Source organism: Mirounga angustirostris, unplaced genomic scaffold, assembly GCF_029215605.1.
Source record: "Mirounga angustirostris isolate CCGP_5_RB_7025 unplaced genomic scaffold, mMirAng1.0.hap1 SCAF_8, whole genome shotgun sequence".
Taxonomy (NCBI): domain Eukaryota; kingdom Metazoa; phylum Chordata; class Mammalia; order Carnivora; family Phocidae; genus Mirounga; species Mirounga angustirostris.
The window spans coordinates 63,016,594-63,038,155 of NW_026991716.1; the positions used below are offsets into that span (position 1 = coordinate 63,016,594).

At 39.2% G+C, this 21,562-nt stretch overlaps 1 protein-coding gene across 5 annotated transcripts in view; it reads left to right on the top strand.

Moving 5' to 3' along the window:
- The window catches only part of KCNQ5 (potassium voltage-gated channel subfamily Q member 5), a 509,046-nt gene that overhangs the window by 371,777 nt on the left and 115,707 nt on the right, over nucleotides 1–21,562 (top strand). For all 5 annotated transcript variants that reach the window (XM_045867079.3, XM_045867078.3, XM_045867080.3 and 2 more), the window contains exon 3: nucleotides 2,437–2,563. In XM_045867079.3, the coding sequence (XP_045723035.1) occupies nucleotides 2,437–2,563 (127 nt within the window). The remainder of the gene's footprint in view (nucleotides 1–2,436; nucleotides 2,564–21,562) is intronic.

The following is a 21,562-nucleotide window of genomic DNA, read 5'->3' on the forward strand; positions in this document are numbered from 1 at the left end:
CTTATAACTGAAATAAAGTGAATATTTTAGGAACCGATAGACAGAATTTGGTCAAAGTGGTTTTCATACCTTTGTTCCCTATCACATCCCCCACAGCCTGCAGCTCAAGGCCTGAAAGAAATGTCCCATAGTCATCTGCTGAGTTCTCATCTCCATTGCTGCTTACCCAAGAAATTTTATCCCTTAGGCACGCCTGGGTGGCTCAGTTGGTTAAGTGTCCAACTCTTGGTTTCTGCTGAGGTCATGATCTCAGGGTCGTGATCTCAAGGTGGTGAGACCAATTCTGCAGCAGGCTCCACACTCAGCAGAATCCGCTTGAGATTCTCTCCTGTTCCCCCTGTTCCTCCCCCTGCTTGTGCGTGCACACTGTCTCTCTCTCAAATAAATAAATAAATCTTTAAGAAATAGTTTTAGCCCTTGTAGAGAACACCAAGTAATGGTCTAGTAAGGAGAGAATTCTGACCCTAGTATACTTTCCCCAAGGCAGAAATTGTGACCCTGTGGTAAAATCCAATTACAACTTCCTCTTGCTTTATTTGGAAATGAAGGATATTTCCCCCTAACACTTAAGGGAAAAAAAAAAAAAAGGCAGCAAGCAATATTCCTGAACAAGGGGCCCTGAATAAAGAATTTGTAGGTGTAATCTATCCTGCCTCAGTGCAACATAGAAATGGTACAGTGGTGGCCTGCCTTACTTCAGAATAATGGCCATGCATCTATTGGTGTCATCTGTTCCTATGAAGAAGAAAAACCATTGTATGATGTGCCTAGTTGCTCAAGCTCTTGGGTGTCCCTTAGAATAAGACCTCTCACCAGTGGCGTGCTGAACTTCTTGGCACAAGTAGGAGTTAGAGGCAGGGATAAAAAAGTGGACCTGCCATGAAACTAGATTGGACACAGGCAGCTACATGGGCATCTTAGGCCATGTTTTCTTTGTGTGGAAAGGCATGCTGGATTGAATACAGGTGGTCTGGCAACTTTGGCCACCTTAATGAATGAATAGACTCAACTACCTAGATAGAGACTCAAAAGCAAAGCAAAGCCAAAATAAAACGAAACCCTTGCATCATTAATGAGTTTATGTTGACCGTAGTTTTGGTTATCTGGCCATAAAGTCATCTTTGGGGATTTATTCCATAGGTAGTTTTAAGTCTCTGTAAGTAAGCAGCGATGACATTGGAGATTTATTTTTCATCATGAGAAATATTTGTGGGTTACTTAGTGCAAAATAACAGGATAGAATGATCTATCTCTATTGGGCTCTGCAAAAGTGCAACATATTATCACATGTGCTAACTGAAGAGAGAGACATTTGCCTGAAACTTGCAACAAAAATGCCATTTCTCTAAATTTGATAACAGTTTTTATCTTGGGCTGTGGGGTGGGAGATTAGGATCTTTACTTTCTATGCTCTATATTTCTGTGATGTTTGAATGTTTTGATAAAGACCATGTATCCCTTTTATAATTAATTAATTATGATAAAAATCAATGAACACACATTGTTATGCGTTATAAATGCTAAGTTGACCCTTGTTTAAAGACCAGAAAGGGAATTATTTTTTAAAGTAAAATAAATTTCAATAAACTCAGTGTCTGTCCCTCTAAAGGGACAACAAGGTGACTATGACACACTTGCCCCAGAGATGCTTTATTCTTACAAATTCCATTTGGTTTCTCATTCTGTGACCTGCTACTTAGTGAGCCATGTGAGGTGACCTTCCCCCAGGGTTCATTCACCACTATTCCTAAATAATCTCAGTCATTTTGCTGGAGCAAGTGTTATATTCTGGGTATCTCTCACCAAAAGACAGCATAAGAATTAACAAGCTTCAGATCTGGAAGATTCAGGATCTCATTTCAGGCAAAGAATCTATGTGTCACACACACAATAATTCTTTTGAAACTTTCTGTCTTACAAGATTTTGACACCATAACAAAAGAACTCAGTAGACTTCCACATGTTTACTTCTTTTTCTCTAAGAACAACTCTTAAGGACATAAGGATTATATCCCTTCTTGCAGCAAAATGAAAGTCTGTTTTTTTGTAAAAGTGAAAGCTGTGTTTTCAGGGTCCCCTCCTTCGTTTCAAATATTTCACATGTTTTACCGGGTAGCTGAAGTCAGTTACACTGTATATTCCAAACAAGGCAGAGCTGTAATTCAGCCTGCACATTTAGTATTAAAACTGACTCCTAAATTAGTACAGTGTTAGGGACTTGAATAGGAATAGCATTCCGTGATGGGAAATGCAGACAATGTGAGGTTCACGTGTGCCCCCAGGGTTAGTTTGCTTTGAAGAAGAGGGGATGTTAACTCGGGGCACTAACAACTGTATTTTAGGTGAAGTGCCTAAGTGTCCAGAAATGCCCAGGAGCCTCTCACTGTGGTTTGCTCCGTAATGCCTCTCTCTAACATGTGTTATTTCATATTTTAGGAGTTCGTGATGATTGTCGTCTTTGGTTTGGAGTTCATCATTCGAATCTGGTCTGCAGGTTGCTGTTGTCGGTATAGAGGATGGCAAGGAAGACTGAGATTTGCGCGAAAGCCCTTCTGTGTTATAGGTGAATATCGAAGTCCTAGATGTGGATTTATGGCACTACGTCTTTTTTTCTTGTCTCCTCTATTGGAATATTTAATCAATATTAAAAGATAACATTCCTGGAATATTTACCAGGGTCCAGGCACTTTTGTGTTTTAAAAGTGTTGACTCATTTAATCCTCACCATAATACTATGAGGTAAGTATTTTTTTTTAATCCCCACTTTACAAATGAGGAAACTGAGGCAAAGAGCCATGAAGTAAGTTTCTGAAAGTCATACATGTAGAAAGTGGTGGAGCTGGGAGTTTAAGCCAGACGGTTTGGCTCTAGAATATCCACTTGTATCAAATTAAGTTATACAGAAATGTATGGCTTGCCAGTGTCCTGAATTAGGGAAGCATTGATTTCGATAAGTATAAAAGCCCCTTTTGGCTCGATAATATGAGCGATAGTCCTTTTAAGCTCTCGATCAACTGGAGTGTACAGCAGTGTATTAGCCCTGATAAAGCATACCAGTCATCATGCCTCAAGAATGATTACAAGTGGGGCGCCTGGGTAGCTCAGATGGTTAAGCCTTCGGCTCAGGTCATGATCTCAGGGTCCTGGGATCAAGCCCCGCATCAGGATCCCTGCTTGGCCGGGAGCCTGCTTCTCCCTCTCCCTCTCCTGCTCTCCCTGCTTGTGCTCTCTCGTTCTCTCTGTCAGATAAATAAATAAAATCTTAAAAAAAAAAAAAAAAAAAGAATGATTACAAGTGTGGCTTTCTTTCTGCATGGGTACCTGTAGGCGGCCCCCGAGTGAATACCACTTCCCTGCGGCTCTCTGGCTGCTGCAGCTTTGGAGGGATTCCATCCCCTGGGGACCAGCCTGAAATTATACATTTAATGACGATGCCATATAGCATTCTGGACTTAAGACCTGGCATCTCCCAGTAATATATTTAAAAGTCTACCGTAAAATTGAAAACCGACCCAATTCTATCTCAATTTTCAAATTAATTAATTATTTTTTTAAGGAAATTACGTACCTCATAGCCCTTTACCCCTAAATATTTCAGTGGGGATTTCCTAAGAATAAGGCTATTCTTTTACATGACCTTCCCTAAGCTGAACATTCATACGGTACTTCACCTAATGCGCTGATTGTATTCCATTTGTATCAGTTGACCTAATACTGTCCTTCACAGCCGCTGAGCTGTCCTGTCACTCTGGTGTCCTCCCATCTAGAACCGCTCCTCAGGCTTTCTTTGTCTTGTAGGACATTAACATTTTTAAAGAATATAGCCTATCTTTTAAAAATAGAATGTTCTTCTTTTGGTGAAAAAAAAAAAAAACCTAGATATAAAGCTGTTGTTGTTGTTGTTGTTGTTGTTTTATAAATGTTACATTTGGTTTTCTTGCTCATTTTTTTTCCCATTTCTTTGGCAGTCATTCAAATCCAAATGTTGAAAGTTCTTGGTGAGGCTTACTTATTTCAACTGCTTCTCATCTGAGGAAGTATGTTTTTATTTATGAGCTTGTCTAGACTATCTTCATCAACAGCCGGTTTTCCATTTCATTTGCAGTGTCAGGAATTGCCGATTAGTCTTCTTCGTTTCCTCCTTTCCCCCTGTGCCCTGTAATAATCACAGGGTGGACTTAAGAAGGACTTGGAGAAAGTGCTCATCCCTGGGCACTGTTGAGAAGAATCCTTCATTCCATCCTTGCTGTGTAGGGTGGAGCACTCTCCTGGGGATGGGAGAAAAGGTGGGCTCCCCACACACTCTCTGCCGCTGAGTTAATTTCAGTGTAGGCACGTTTCGAAAGGGTCATCGTTCATTCAACCAAACCTTATGGAGATGTGGCTGTGTGTGAAGCCCTGGAGCTACAATGGTGAATCTAGTAAAATTCTGAGTTAAGCCTATCTTGAAGTACTAATGCAGTCTGTTTGTCCAGCTGCCTGTCTTCTGTAAGAATAGGTTTTAGTCCTTTTTGGAAACCACTGTGCTAGGAGGAGAGAAGGTAGTTAACTCCCAGCCTTGCAGGTTCACCCAGCCCCAAGGCATATCAGTGAGGGCATTTGATTTTTCTCTCTGGAGACCGTTTTCTCTTTTTGAATTCTCTGCTCCAGAGACACCCTGAAGGACTTTAACCTCATGTGAAACTATTGCACAAGTACTTTCTGTCCTATAAGGGTCCCAAACAGAACAATTCACAAGGCAGATGGTTGGCCAAGATTCACTCAGCTTCGGGGCACCTGGGTGGCTCAGTCGGTTAAGCGTCTGCCTTCGGCTCAGGTCATGATCCCAGGGTCCTGGGATCGAGCTCTGCATCGGGCTCCCTGCTCAGTGGGAAGCCTGCTTCTCTCTCTCCCGCTCCCCCTGCTTGTGTTCCCTCTCTCGCTGTGTCTCTCTCTGTCAAGTGAATAAATAAAATCTTTAAAAATAAAAAAATTAAAAAAAGATTTACTCAGCCTCTACAGGATGAGGTCGGTTCATGGATGACTGCAGGAATGTTCCATTTGAGATTTTAGAACCAATTAAAAATTGGCTTTGGGGATGCCTGGGTGGCTCAGTCGGTTAAGCGTCTGCCTTCAGCTCAGGTCATGATCCCAGGGTCCTGGGATCGAGTCCCGCATCGGGCTCCCTGCTCTGCGGGGAGCCTGTTTCTCCCTCTGCCTCTGCCTCTCTCTCTCTCTCTCATAAATAAATAAATAAAATCTTTAAAAAAAATTTTTTTTTAAATAAAAAATAAAAATTGGCTTTGTTCCAATTCCAGTGGCAATGCCAACGTATTTCTGGCCTCTGAGCTAAAAAGAAAATTCTTTCCCGGAAGCCTGCTGCCTTTTGATAGCAGTTTTCAGCTATGGATACCTCCAGCACACCTTAGTCCCTTAATTGTTCTCTTCCTGTCTCAGATCCTTGTGGTCCTGGTAGAATATATGGTTCCAAAAATGATGTTAGAATATCTGTAATCTTCATCCCCTTTGGACCTATCACGGTCCAGCTGAATTGATGTAATGGTGGAGCATGTTCAGATGGGGCTCTCACTATGAAGTCAGTAAAATTTAAGCTACACCGAGGAACCAAATGTCATCTGCCTGAAGGCAGCAGGCTGTAGCAGGTGACTGTGGTAACCCATTCTAGGCCTGTTTCATAGGTCCATAAAAATGATTGATGCCAGTGATACAATGATAGAGTGCAATGTAAAGTGAACCCTGTAATTCCCTTCTTCAACCTAATTGTGGCAAAATGAAAAAAAAGGGAAATAGCGTGTCTCTCATCTATCTGTGAAGACTGTTCCGAGTTTGCAAATGTAGCTGATCTCTCAAGGCTCCCTGTATTTGTAAGATCTGATTACTCTGCACATGCCAAATACACACCCAAATGTTTTCAGCAATTCTGAGCATTCAGGAAAAGGATACAGAAAAGACAGTGGTAGCCTAGCTTGTTCTTTGACGTGGGAAATGCTTTCTGTGGACACATCCATGTTGTTCTTTCCAGCTGGAAACAGATCAAAGCTACTGCACTGGTCAGGTAGTGAGCCTCATATAGGATTGGAGTCCTCCTTTGTGGACACAAGCCGCTAGAGGCCCCACGGGCTAAGTCCCCAAGACTAGAACTCCCCGCTCCTGAACTACTTACCCTCTCTAGCCCTGCATTCTAGCCAGAACAAGGAGCATTTTAAATTACAAAATCATCATATACTTGTGTTTGGACAGCATATTTTAAACAACTTTAACTTAAGGGGAAAAAATTTATTCAGTTTTTTTTTTTTAATTAGGTGCTTTCTTTCATTACTATATTGATTTATCTCTGCTTGGTTTTGGGAATTCGCTTTGAAAACTGGTAAAACTTTATCTTGAATTACAGATTCTTCCTTATTACCTGTGAGTTCAATTTACATCTCTCCTTGAAGGCTCTTTTGAAGTAACATGTCTACAGCCATGGGCAATAATCACTGCATTAGCAATTTGGAGAGTCAAGTATATTTTGGGGTTGACGACCCAAGCTGCCCTTCACTTATCTGGACTGGCTGCTTTATGATTTCTCTACATTCCAACACCACTCACTGAATAACCTCAGCATCGAGAATGTGTGAAATAAACTCCAAGACTGATTTCGTAGTCATTCTTTTTCTTAGCTTTCATTAATGACCTCCCTGAAAATTGCAAATAGTACCAAAGGCTGGTACATAGATCACGATAATGAGCCCGATGTGTCAGGAAGCCAACAAATTACTTCTAACAGTGGCTTTTTTGGATTCCCTGGTGACTCTTTCTAAAGATAGATATAACAGAACCATATTTCTCGGTCTTGCAGTGTGTGTCTCAGGGAAGCAGAAAAAATCAGCCTGGTATTAATCTTGGATCTGTATTTGATGCTAAATATAAGTTGATTTCTTCTTCCCATTTTAACGGTTTTCCTTCAGTATAATCTTTCCATAAGAGGACAAAAGAGGCAAAGCGCAGCATAGATGTTTCCCCCATGAGTTGAGCATATATGCTTTTGACATGAGATAATAGTCACTCAGGAAAATGCCAACGAGTGTATTTTTTTAATGAGAAAAAAATAACCAACTTCTGCTTTGGCTAAAACCAAATCGAAGCCCTTACTAAAACCAACCACCCAGCCAAGGCCACTCTAATATATCTGTAAGTTCATCTTATTAAAAGGCAGTTAAGCCGCTAATGTGTTCAGAAATTATATCAGAGATTCCCTGAACTGCCACTGGCTTCTAAACTGAAGATTTGAAACATCATGTTTCCATTTCTCTGCCTTCCCCATCTTTTGTTCTAAGAGACATGGTCTTTTTTTTTTTTTAAGATTTTATTTATTTATTTGAGAGAGAGAGAATGAGAGACAGAGAGCAGGAGAGGGAAGAGGGTCGGAGGGAGAAGCAGACTCCCCACTGAGCAGGGAGCCCGATGTGGGACTCGATCCCAGGACTCCAGGATCATGACCTGAGCCGAAGGCAGTTGCTTAATCAACCGAGCCACCCAGGCGCCCCGAGACATGCTCTTGAATCACATCATTTTCCTTATCTTCCAATCTCTCCTCTCGTTTAGTAGAAATTCTTTTCTCTCAGATGATTTTCATTTACTCTTCTGCTACCACTCTTTACTTCTAAGCATTCAGACTTCTTCAGTACTTATAGATTCCTTCCATGTGATTGGTTGGACTATCTGAGAATAATTGAACCCCGTTGGATTAATGGATCACAGAACACTAAAGTCACTTCAGTCCTTCTAGTTAATAGCTGATATTGAGACTTGCTATATGCTAGGTGCTGCTGTAAGCACTCTATAAATATTGCCTTATTTAATCCTACATAGGTATTATAATATCCTATTTCATAAATGATGAAGTAAGACTGGGCTTAAGAAAGTTGTTCAATGGGGGCTCCTGGGTGGCTCAGTCATTAAGTGTCTGCCTTCAGCTCAGGTCATGATCCCAAGGTCCTGGGATTGAGCCCCATTGGGCTCCCTGCTCGGCGGGGAGCCTGCTTCTCCCTCTCCCACTCCCCCTGCTTGTGTTCCCTCTCTCACTGTCTCTCTCTCTGTCAAATAAATAAATAAAATCTTAAAAAAAAAAAAAGAAACTTGTTCAATGTTAAAAATATAGTAAGTGAGGGGCACCTGAGTGGTTCAGTTAGTTAAGCATCTGCCTTCAGCTGAGGTCTTGATCCCAGGGTCCTGGGATCAAGCTTCCTAGGATTGAGTCCTGCGTCAGGCTCCCTGCTCAACGAGGAGCCTGCTTCTCCCTCTCCTCCTGCTGCTCCCTCTGCTTGTGCTCTCTTGCTCACTCTCTCTCTCACTCTCTCAAATAAATAAATAAAATTTTAAGAAAAAAAAGAAATATAGTAGGTTAAAGAACCAAGATTCACCTAACTTTGTGTTCAACCATTCAATAGAATTCTGATGCTAACTACCTGGAATTAGCACACACCCCCAAAGGTGAAGGACAGTCCCACAAGACACTCTCCCAACCCCTGACTTCAGAGGCCAGGCTACACACACTTCTGCCAGGCTGACTACACATCTAGGGGTTCCCATAACCCTGCCCCACCTCAGGTTCAATAATTCACTAGAATGACTCCCAGAATTCAGGAAAGTGTTTTGCTTACTATTACCAATTTATTATAAAAGATACAACTCAAGAACAGCCAAGTGGAAGAGATGCATAAGGGTAAGGTACTTGAGGTAAAGGAAGGGCTAACATGGAGCTTTCATAACCTCTCAGTGCATGCCACCCTCCCAACACCTTGGCATGTTCACCAATCTGGAAGATCTCTGATCCCCATGGTTTAGAGATTTTCATGGAGATTCCATTACATAGACAAAATTAATTAAATCATTGGCTATTAGTCATTGAATTCAGTCTCTAGGCCCTGTTCCCTTCCCCAGTGTCTGGGGGTAGGGCTGAAAGTTCCAACTCTCTAATCATGCCTTGGTCTTTCTGGTAACCAGATATCACCCTGAAGTTGTCTAGGGACCCCCAGGTGCCAGTCATCTCATTAGCATAAAAAGATTACCACTTACCACTTACCACTCCAGGGATTCAAGGGTTTTAGGAACTGTGTGCCAGAAACCCAGGACAATGACCAGGTTACTGTTTCCCATTGTACCATACTACCCAACTGTAAGAAGATTGCCCTTATTGTTTATTTGTATTTTAAAATTAAATTTAATTGAAACTTAACAAACTTACAAAGAATCTGATACTTTCATGTTCATCATTAGTAATCCAAGACCTTTGAATGAGAAGCCAGACTTTACAAAATATTAATTGCAGTATCGACCTTATATATCAGCCTTATTATGTCAACTAAATCAGGTTTCTTCCTATCATTCCTTCCTAAATTATTACTTATTCAGAAGAATATAAATCTATTCCCTCTGACTTTTCCATGCATCGATACATATCTACCCTTAGAAACATGAAATTTCAAAATTAAAAGAAAATGTGTTATCTTCTGTGAGCACCTGGAATTAGGAGCGTGTCATGGAAAGTCATTTACAGCCCCACTGGTGACCATCACCAATGAGCAGTTCCCAAAGGGCCTGCTTACCAAAGGACTCTGCGGCATACTCTTAGTTATGATGGTTGCGATGCAGATTTATGTCATTAAAGATTATTCATTTCCTTTGAGACATTGTCCCTTTTTGCCTTGAGATGTTATCTGAAGACGTATGATCAATAAGAAGCATTAAACTCTCACTATGGGGTAAATTTTCAAAGTGGTGCTTGGAATTTGCCAGTATGAGTCCCATTAACTTCAGAGGAAGTCCTGCAGTTAAAACCACTGCATATGGCTTTGAAAATGTCCTACAGTACGTCTTCGTGGTGCTGCTGCTTTTTTTTTTCTTTTAATAAATACCACAGAGCAACTCAGTGCACAGCTGATTGCAGTATTTAAGAACGTGGATAATGTACTGTGCAGTAGGAGGCTTTTAAATTTAGATTTTAAAGCTTTATTCCTATTAAGAGTCACAACAATATAAATGCATCTTTAATTCTTCAAAGAGTACCTTTCTATAAAGGAATTTGGAGCTCAATTAGAATATAGAACTCATAAAGCAGCACCGTGTTCCTCTGAGACATTGTTTATCTCCCTCCACAGACAGAAAAAACTGAGGCTCCGGGAAGTGGGGGTGCTTTGTGCTCAGCCCTTAAGTTAGCTGTGAAGCTAGGAATAGAACGCCAGCTTCCCCACGGCTCACTGCTCTAAAACACTGCCTCTTGCAAGAGTCAAATTTAATTACACTATAATCCGTTTAATCTACACGTGGAAGGATAATGAAGGAGCAGGAAAAAATGAATTCATTAACAGGTTGGTGAGAGACCATGTTATATAGATGAGCAACTTTCTTTTCAGGATCCATATTTTCAGCATATTCTGGTTGGTGTCTGATACCAGGAAAGATGAGCCTCGTTCTACTGGCCACAGTTAACAAAGGACTCCTTGATTTCTCTTACTTTGAAACATAAGTAAGGATTCCACTTGAAAATGCTGCAGAACCATCTTTTTTGTCAGAAATAAAATGTAAGGATTTTTTTTTAAATAAAAAGAGAGAAAAATCGTGCATAATTCCCCTCTACGCTCCTTCTGGGTTAAAAGCAAGAACCACATTGAGTTAAACGCACAACTTACAGCCTCCCTTGAAACAAAAGGGAGTGATGAGTGAGACTTCGCTTCATTTTTTGCTTTTGATAATTTCCCCACTAATTCACTGCGGCTGTGTCCATTCCAGTCCATCCATTGTCTATTTCCTGCGTGCACATTAGAAAAGAGACAATGGTTTAAGAGCTGTATTTAGATAAGAAATCTTCCTTTGAAGCTAAAAATAGCAGGAAATTAGGAGTTGGAGTACCTGGTGTTGCATGAACAGGAATAAAATTTCATGGTTTAATTTGTAAATCGTGCTTATGGACTATCTCACATAACTCATAATAATCTTACTGACACTGGAAGAAATTATGATCCCCACTTTATATATCAAAAAACTGAAACTTAGAATAAGGGCCTTATCAAGGGTCCCACAGCATATAAACAAGAGAATCAAAAAAGAGGAAGGAAGGAAGGAAGATTTGCTCACATCAAGTTCAGACTTCTTTCTATGACACCACATTATCTCCCTGCACAATCCCCATGTGGCATAGGAACAAATAAATAAACCATATGGTGAGGTCTGATTCCTACCCCCAAATCTCCCCACACCCCACAGGAGACATTAACTAATATGAAGTCTAAAAGAAAAGAGATGTTCGATCATAAAAGGTGCAGTTCCTTCTCTCAATGGTCATCTTCCTAAGATCTGGCCTTTTTTTCAACTTTTTATTTTGAAATAGCTTTAGACTTAGAAATTGCAAAAATAACACAGAGTTCTCATGTACCCATGTACCCTTCACCCAGCTTCCCCCAATGATAACATCTTACATAATATAGTGCAGTTATCAAAACCAGGAAGTTGATAGTGATATATATTATTAACTAAACTACAGGCCTTATTCTTATTTACCAATTTTTGCATCCATTCAATTTTTTATATATACTGAAATGAAACTTTATCACATGTATAAATTAATTTAACCACCTCCACAATCAAGATACAGACTTTCCTATCCTCCTGTAGAAATTTGGGGTGTTATCCCTTGAAAGTCATTCCTTCCCCCAATCCTAAACACTAATCTGTTCTCCATCACTATAACTTTGTCATTTTTAGGATGTTATCTAAATGGAATCATACAATCAGTCCTTTGAAATTGGCTCTTTTTTGTGTGTGTGTGCTCAGCATAGTGCTCTTGAGATCTATCCAAATCACTGTGTGTATCAATAGTTCATTTCTTTTTCTTGTTGACTGGTATTCCATGATATGCAAGTACCACAGTTTGTCCATTTACCTGTTAAAGGTCATTTGGATTGTTTGTAGATTTTGGCTATTATAAATAAAGCTGCTATGAATGTTCATGTAGAAGTTTTTGTATGAACATAAGTTTTTATTTCTCTAGGGTAAACACCCAGGAGTAGGATTACAGGGTTATATGGTAAGTGTATGTTTAACTTTATCAGAAACTTCCAAATTGTTTTCCAGAGGATGACCATTCCTTTTAAAATATCGAAATGCCTAGATTATTTCATGACAGTAAATCACATCTATGCTGACTTAAGTGGCATTTTTTATTTTCATAGAAAATATATGTTTCTGCTTTCTCTATTTTTCTATGAAAATTATTTTAATAAGCAGAAGTTTCTGAAATTCATATTTAACCACCTGGTCAAGAAACAAATGAAAATATAGTGCATTGAGGAGGAGTTCTTCATGCTCTAACAAATGAATGTAAATTTGATGTTTATGTAGATGAAGTGTTGAGAGAGCAATTAATATAAAAAGCCAATACTGTACAAATTCCTGAAACACCATTATTTAAAGCTAACTTTACTTTGTAGAAAGTCCTTATCCAAGTAAACTTTACTGAGACCAATACTAGTTATCCCTTGCCTGCTAAAGGATACATATAATCACATTGCAACCTCAAAGGATGATTCCCGCAGAATAAAATGTTTAAAATTCCCACCAAGGCCCAAAAGTGCTTTGTAGCAAGTTGGACCCCATATTCATGGTCCTAATGTGATCTAAAAAAGAGGTCATTTGTCCTTCCTAATCCCAAACCTTTCAAAAATCCCCCTATTCTTATCTCTAAGACCCTACTTTTCTTCCAAAACTCTGCTTAATGTCTCCCAGTGGATCTTCCATCATAACTAAGAGAAAAGTCAAAAGCTAGTAACAACCCCATGTGGCCAGATTCATGAATTTCAACTTCATCCTCACTCTGGTCATAAGCAATGTTGGAACAACTAATTACTCATTGGGAAGATCAGGTTGGATCTATATTTACCTCATCATATCCCAAGATAAACTACAAATAAATCAATGATTTAAATTAAGTAAGACCCAAAAAATACTGGATGCAGAAATGGGTAAATTCTCTTCTAACCTTGGAACCAAGAAGGCTTTCTAACTATAACTAAAAATAAAGAAGCCATAGAAGAAAATGTTGATAAATTTAGGCTACATAATAATTACAAATTGATAAAATTGGGCTATATAAGATCAAAGAACACTGCATAATAAAATAAAAGAAAACAAACAACAAACAGAATCAAAAGACAAATGTGGGAAAATATTTACAACTTCTATCAGAGATAGTTAATCATCCTAAACTATAAAGATACTACTGAAATCCAGAAGAAAAGCCCAACAAACCAGTGGAAAATAAAAGATAGGAAATGAACATGAACAGACAGTTCACAGAAACATACTCAATCTTACTCATAAAAAAAGAAATACAAATGGGGACGCCTGGGTGGCTCAGTTGGTTAAGCATCTGCCTTCAGCTCAGGTCATGATCCCAGGGTCCTGGGATCGAGTCCTGCATCGGGCTCCTTGCTTAGCAGGGAGCCTGCTTCTCCCTCTCCCTCTGCCTGCCGCTCCCCCTGCTTATGCTCTGTCACTCTGTCTCTCGTCTCTCTGTCTCTCTCTGACAAATAAATAAAATATTAAATAAAAAAAAGAAATACAAATGATAACATTTTCTCACCTATCAGGTGACGAAAAATCCAAAATCTGGCCACAATCTTTTTTAGTTAGACTATAAGTAAACAGGCACTGATACTCCATAGGAATGCAAAGTGGTATCACTGTTATGAAAAAGTGTCAATATCTACTAAAATTACATAGCATTTACTCTTTGACCCAGGAATTCTACTTCCTAAAAGTTCCAACAATGTGTAGTATTCAGTATAGCTGAATAAACTAAGAATGCAATAAAGATCTTTCTGTATAGCTATAGAAGGTTCCAAAATATAGTAGGTAAAAGAAAAAAATATTGTAATATAGCATATAGAGTGTGTTTACTTTTTGTGTAAAAAACTAAGAGTATAAAAAAAAACTAAGAGTATATATTCATATTGCTTTTATTTGTATAAAGCAACATTGGAAGAATGGGTAGGGACAAAGTGAATGGGGACAGTTGAGAGGAACTAGATTTCTCATCATTTACTTCTTTTTTGTTTTATAAGTTTTAATTTAAATTCCAGTTACTTAACATACAGTGTAATATTATTTTCAGGTATATAATATAGTCATTTCACACATCCACAAAACACCCAGTGCTCATCACAACAAGAGCATCCTTAATCCCCATCAGCTATGTCCTCCATACCCCCACCAACCTCCCCTCTGGTAACCATCCGTTTGTTCTATATAGATAAGACTCTGTTTCTCGGCTTTCCTCTCTTTTTACTTCTTTATATCATTTTGACACTTAAACCATATAAATATATTAACTATTCAAAACTTAAAAAGTACTGTTGCTTGCACATAGTAAGCACAGTGTAAATGTTTATTATTATTATCATTGCATATCAATATTTGGGTCAATTTGTTCATATAATGTACAGTAGTACAAAATCTCACTCACTCAAGGCATTTTTGTCATTGCAAAGAAGGACAATGCCAAAGATAACCTACCATAGGATTTTCACATGAATGTCCACAATCCTAAGCTGAAATAACATTTAGCATTCTAACTATTCCAATTTCTATTTCAATAGCATTTCTAACTCTCTTAACAAAGCCCTGTTCTAAAAGGTGATCTACGATTTGCCTTAACTTGCTTTCCATATATTTCTTTCATTTTAAACTTGGAATTTCAGTTGTATCTTCTCAAAGATTGCCCAGGAAGATTAAGTGAGGTAATACATGCAAAGTACTTAGCTTAGGGCCTGGCATGTAATACACACTCAACTGTTAGTGATAGTAAACTGAATTATAATAGTAATGGAGTCAGTGTATTCTCATCAATCCTAGAATTGATAAATATAATCAGAAAAAAATTATCAATTCAGTAAGACCTTTTTGTATGTTTTTGTTGATTGTTTTTTTCTCAAATTATCTTCCTCAATAGTAAATTTTTAGAATTTGAGAGTCTACGTATCTTTTTTTTTTTTAAGATTTTATTTATTTATTTGACAGAGAGAGTGAGAGAGCACAAGCAGGGGGAGCAGGAGAAGGAAAGAGAGAAGCAGGCTCCCCGCTGAGCAGGGAGCCCGATGCAGGGCTCAATCCCGGGACCCTGGCATCATGACCCAAGCCGAAGGCAGATGCTTAACCATCTGAGCCACCCAGGTGTCCTGAGAGTCTATGTATCTTAAACAAGAATAAATTTTATTTTAAAAGAGGAAGAGAAGGAACACCAGGAACTTTTTTTTTTAAAGATTTTATTTATTTATTTGAGAGAGAGAGAATGAGAGAGAACACATGAGAGGGGGGAGGGTCAGAGGGAGAAGCAGACTCCCTGCCGAGCAGGGAGCCCGATGTGGGACTCGATCCAGGGACTCCAGGATCATGACCTGAGCTGAAGGCAGTCGCTTAACCAACTGAGCCACCCAGGCACCCAGAACATCAGGAACTTTTTGAGTCTAGGGCTCTTTAGGTCTGATCATTGCAAAAAATGGTTGTGTTACGGTACCACAAGGATGTTGGGGTCACAAGAGGGGGTTTTGTAGCTTTGTTTTTGACTGATTTATCAATTGTGGCTTAACCTGTGTTACCCCCCAGGAGTACTTTCCTGGCCCCTTAGGTTAACTGACTCTGCACTCTGCTCCTTATATTTCTCCTGTCATAGCATCCATCACCAGAGATTGCAGCCACGCCATTCAACGTCTTCTATGTCAACTTTTTACCTCTGTGTGGGCTAAAGGTATCTGCCTTGACCACCTCCACCCATGCCCCATCCATACCCTTTACTACTATATACCCAGGTCCTAGCAGTTTCTGGCCACAATAAATGTGTATTGAATGAGTAAAAAATTCAAAACATTGCCAGCTAGTAGGCATTCATATGTAGAACCTCAAACCCCATCGGACCCTCTGCACACACAATGTGAAAACAATATGAGGAAATAAAGAAAAAATGGGTGGCATTTATCAAAATAATGAAAGCTAGAAAATAGCACCTTTGCCTCGGTTATCAGGAGGTTTCAGAAGAATAATTTTTGCCTGCAATTTTTTTGTCTAATTGCTTCAGTTGCCTACTTTAATTTGGTCATGTGAATGTGCTGACATTTTTTAATAAAGTGCGTATTTTGCCTGCTTGTAATTGTAGGCTCCTTTACAGAAGACTCTTCTAGTCCCATGCTGCCTTTTTTCTCAATATTTTTACTCCTGCCTTTTGCAAAACATTTTAAATATTTGATTTTAGCCCCTACCACAGACTCCAAATCTGTGTCTGGAATTTGGAGATCAAAGTGCTGTAGCTAATCCCCAGGACATTTGCCATCGTGTGACTTAAGAATCCATCTCTTATCAAGTTTCTGTGGTTTTCTGGAGTATTTACCAGTCATAATGTTAAAATGTGCACATCTGAAACTATTTTTGACTTACATTTTCTTGATACTTCTCCGTAGTTAGTTTGTGGGAAAATATCCTGCTCCCGAATGGTATCGAACCCGGTCAAATCCTCTCCAGCCTCTTTTTAAAGGATTCCTAGGTTATATCATCACATGTTTTCAATAAACCCTGTTTTTTGTTCTCCTTTAAACAGAGCATGTCTTATTCACAAAGCTCATGACGGTAGGGAAGGAATTGATAGTGAAAAGAAGGTGAGTCCAAGGTCAGATTTTTCCTCACAGTGTTAGGATTTGTTAGGAGGCAGTATGTTCTGCAGTCTGAACCAGGGCTTCCAGAGGTGGTCGCCCAGAATTCTAACGCTGTCTCTGTAAGTAACATTGTATTATCTTATATGAGCCTCTCTGGGAAGCTGTTTCTTTCCTTTTAAGCACAGATAAGAACTGCAATATACTTTGTAAGGTTCATAACCAGTAACACAAAAAAAGCAAATGTGGCATTTTGAAGTTCTTAAAACTGCTCTTTATCTGGTGCCAATGAGGGCAAATTTGGCAAGGATTTTATAATTAAAGATGGAACTTCAATGTGCAATTAAACAAGATCTATTCGGTTAATAATCCCCCTACAAATACAGATAGGTGGATATAATAGATCTGTACATGGCACCACATAGGATTTTCAAAATTATAATGAGTAGCAGGTGCCTACTTGTGGCATGTAGTTACTCAAATTCACTCCTTTAAAGCACTATCTTTTCATTCTTCACAGAAGGAAAAGTCCATTTTCACACCCCAGTGTTTATCCCTAAGGATTACCCAGAAGCCTAAACTTTATCCATTTCTTATTTCTAAAAATAAGAGATTGTGCATTGAAAAAGATTAAGAGAGCCAGGTGTACCAGGTAATTCTCAATTTCCCCAGATAATACTTAGAATGAATTGCCATCCATAGGTGTCCTTTGCTTAGTGACATTTTAAATGAAATGGCATCTCCATCTGCAAAATCCAAATAGCACAGTCTATTCAAAGAACTTCCTGAAGATATTCTTTCAAAAACTTTAGTAGTAGGTGATGGTTAATCAAACCTGCATGTCATCTGGAATAGGTATCAAGTTTCTCAAGAAAAGATTACAAATCCCAATACTAATCATAACTGGCTGCCAAGATTCAGAGAGCCCGTATCATTCAACTGCTTAGAGTAAGTGCAAAAAGGGAGTATAGAAGATTAGGAATTTTGTTTTCACTCTGTCAATTTAAACCTGCAATGGTATTGTTTGACTGATGTAATAAACATTCAGGTTATGACACTGAACGAACTACTACCCTCAGCCTCCCTTTCATCATAGGATGTTAGGGGGTTTCCAGTATCAGTTTCAGCTTTGATCATTCACTGGTGGGGATCCAAATCTTTTTTTAGACTTGTAGTCAAATACTGGTATGAGGCTCTGTTGAGTTGAAACTGACTGCAGGTTTGGCATTTGGTATGCATGAAAATAGGTACTAGGAGAACATTTTAAACATTTGAGGATATCAACTCGGGAAACTGCTTCTAAAATCCTTTCTTGTACTTTCTGTATCAAGGAACGTAATATAAAGCCATCATGTCATTGCCCTAAAACATGTTCTGAATATTCAGAAATACACGTGACTCTTCATCTTTTCATTTATTGAGAACTGATGGGATTACACCTAGGTAATTTACTCAAGATACTGTGGTGTGCCTTAAATAGGATGTGTTTTCCTCCTACTCATTACAGTGGTTCTCAGAGGACAAATATTTCTTCCCTGTTTTATAAATACAGAAACACAGCTTCCTTACATCCTCCAATCTGTACCCCATATCTGAAATTAAATATTTGTAGTCATGCTCTGAAGCAGTAGTTTCAGTATATTACTAATATTGGAGATTAGTCCTATGGCATAAAACCATGTGCATGTGCACACACACACACACACACATCTACTTCCTGACTCTGCAGCCTTGACCTCTCCCTGAACTCCAGCCTCACCCACTGTCTACCAGATGTCTAGAGGGCATCTCAAAATTAACAAGGCCAAAACTGAACTATCCATTTTACCCCTCAAATGACCCTCCTTTCTGCTTTCCCACCCACCCGCAGTATTTCCCCATCTCAGCAAATAGCACTTCATTCACCCAGTTGCTCAGGCCAAAAACCCAAAAGTCACCCTCAGCCTCCCTTCTTTGTGTCACACCCCACCATCAATCCTTCAGCAAGTCTTGACATTCCTGTCCTAACAACATATCCCAAATCCAACTCCTTCTCAGCTCTTCCTTATTTAACCTTGCTCTTCTAAAACTGCCCTCCTCTTGTCCAGACTATCATATGGCTTATTAACTGGCCTCTTGCTTCCAGCCCCATTTTGTTCTGTTTCCCAAAGGCAGCCGAAACCATCTTGTAGAATACAAATGCGATCCTGCCCTCTTCTGCCCCAAACCCATCACAACTTTAAGGATGTCAAAAGCTCTTGCCAAAGCCACCATGATCTGGCCAGGGCCCACTCCCTTCCTCACTCCGTTCAGACTAGGTTGACCTTTTTCCCTCCCCTTGAATGCACAGACCATGCTTCTGCCTCAAGGTCTTTATTTTCTCCCCAGAATACTTCCTCCTAGATAAGGTCATTATCAGCCCTTCACTTCTTCAGATCAGGGCTCGAATGTCATCTCCTCAGAGAAGTCTTCCCTAGCCATCCCATCTGAGATAGCACTCCCTCTCTTCTATGACTCCACCCCCTGCTCTGCTTCTTTATTTCTCTAGACACTTTGTTACTACCTGGCTTTGTATTCTGTACTTATTTACTTGCCCAATGTCAGTCTACCCCAGTAGAACATAAGCTCCTTGAGGGCAGAAGAGTCTTCTGTTTTATTCACTGCGCTATCTCCAGAGCATGGCTTATTAGCAGTCATGCAATAAAAATTATTTGTTGAATAAACTAGTGCATGGATGAAATAATTGCCTTAACAGTTACTATGAGAAAAATCATTTCCAAAATAGTCCTACTGCTGCATCATCATCCAACCATTTAATGTCCCAACAAAGAATGTACCACTTAGAATTATAGGAACTTGGAGTTACGAAGTTCCCTTGCCACTTTCCACTTCAGTGCATCTCATTTTGAAGATATGGAAACCAGCCCCAAGAGATAAGTGGTGACAAAACTGGTTAATGGCAGGACTGATGGTTGAACTAGGGATAGTTCAGTGTTCTTTATGCTTTCACACTTTGTTCCACGCGTCTCTGTTCCTTTTGAGAGCTTAGAATGTTGTATACATAGTCAAATATAATGGAACCACATATTTTAATTCCTCCTTGACTTGCTGCTCTATTGGCAATAAAGCATCTGGCATATGATATACATAAGGCACTAAGAAATTACAAATTCATGCAGAAATGGTCCCACATCGACAGGACAGGCTGACCGTTCTGTTATATTCTGCTATCTGGTTGGGACAAGCTACAATGTACAAAGTTGTTCATTATAGGATTTGTGCTAAATTTATCTGAATGCCAGCTCTTTGCAAGTCGTTATATTCCCTATTCTTTTTTTTTTTTAAGATTTTATTTATTTATTTGACAGAGAGAGACACAGCGAGAGAGGGAACACAAGCAGGGGGAGTGGGAGAGGGAGAAGCAGGCTTCCTGTGGAGCAGGGAGCCCAATGTGGGGCTCGATCCCAGGACCCTGGGATCATGACCTGAGCCGAAGGCAGACACTTAACAACTGAGCCACCCAGGCGCCCCCATATTCCCTATTCTTAATAACACTTTACTTCTTGGAGTTTCACATGTAGGCCTTGGTTGACTGCCTACATCGCTGTTTACTGGTTTCTTACTAGAGAAAAGTTATCAAAAGAGTAACATAGAATAAAATATAAGGAGTTTGTAATAAGACATACATGGATTTGATTTTTGCCTCCATTTACTAGCTAAATGATCTTGGATAAGATTCTTTAACTTTCTTAGTAACAATTTATGATCTATTAAAGTATGTATGCATGTATAAATACTTTTTTTTAGTTTTTTTAAAGATTTTATTTATTTATTTGAGAGAAAGAGAGAGAAAGTACGAGCAAGGGGAGTGACAGGGGGAGAAGCAGGCTCCCCGCTGAGCAGGAAGCCCGATGCGGGGCTCGATCCCAGGACTCTGGGATCAAGACCTGAGCTGAAGGCAGACGCTTAACCGACTGAGCATCCCAGACGCCCTAAAATACTTTTATTTTAAAGTAAGGAGCTGACGTGATGTCAGGCACATTAAGGCAGACTAAGAGTTTTATGTATATTATCTCATTTAATCCTCATAACAGACATGTGAGGAAAACGGTTCTAGCCCTTATTTACAAGTGAAGACTCCAAGATTCAGCAAGATTAATAGGCTCAAGGTTACACAGCTAGGAAAGGACAGAAGTAGGAATACCTGGGCTCTCTCACATAAAGTTCACACTTACAATCTCTGTGCCTCCTTGGAGGGCCGTTATAGAGAAGGGTTGAAATAGTCTGTGTACTACGCACTGCACATAGCCCCATGAGTCAGTAAATGTTGCCCTTTTCCCTCTCTTTCCTGCCACTGATAAATTACCTGGTCAATGTGCTAAACTTCCTGGGCCATAGCTTCTTCTTTTAAATAAATAGTTCTCCTTTTTCTCATTACAAAAACAATGCATGCTTATTATAGATTATTTGGAAAAAAGAGATATGTATAAAGAAACTAAATTTTACACATCATCATACCACCCAAAGATAATTCCTATTAACATGCAGGTATAGGTATTTATTTTTATATATACTGTAAGAGCACAAAATCGTTTGAAGGCAAAATTGGAATCATCTATGTATCCTGCTATGTAATCACTTCTTTTCATAATGATATATTGGAGGGGACATTTTCTTATCCAATAAATATTCTTCTAAAACATGATGTCTTGTGGTTATATAGTTATCCATGGTAATACTACTACTAATAATAATAAATTAGGTAAAATTTATTATGTGTTAGCACTATACTAAGATCTTTCAAATGCATCGACTTCTTTAGTTCTCACAACAACTCTGAAATAGGTAATTTTATGATTCTCATTTTGTAGATAAAGAAATGGAGGCAGAGAGTTCAGGAACTT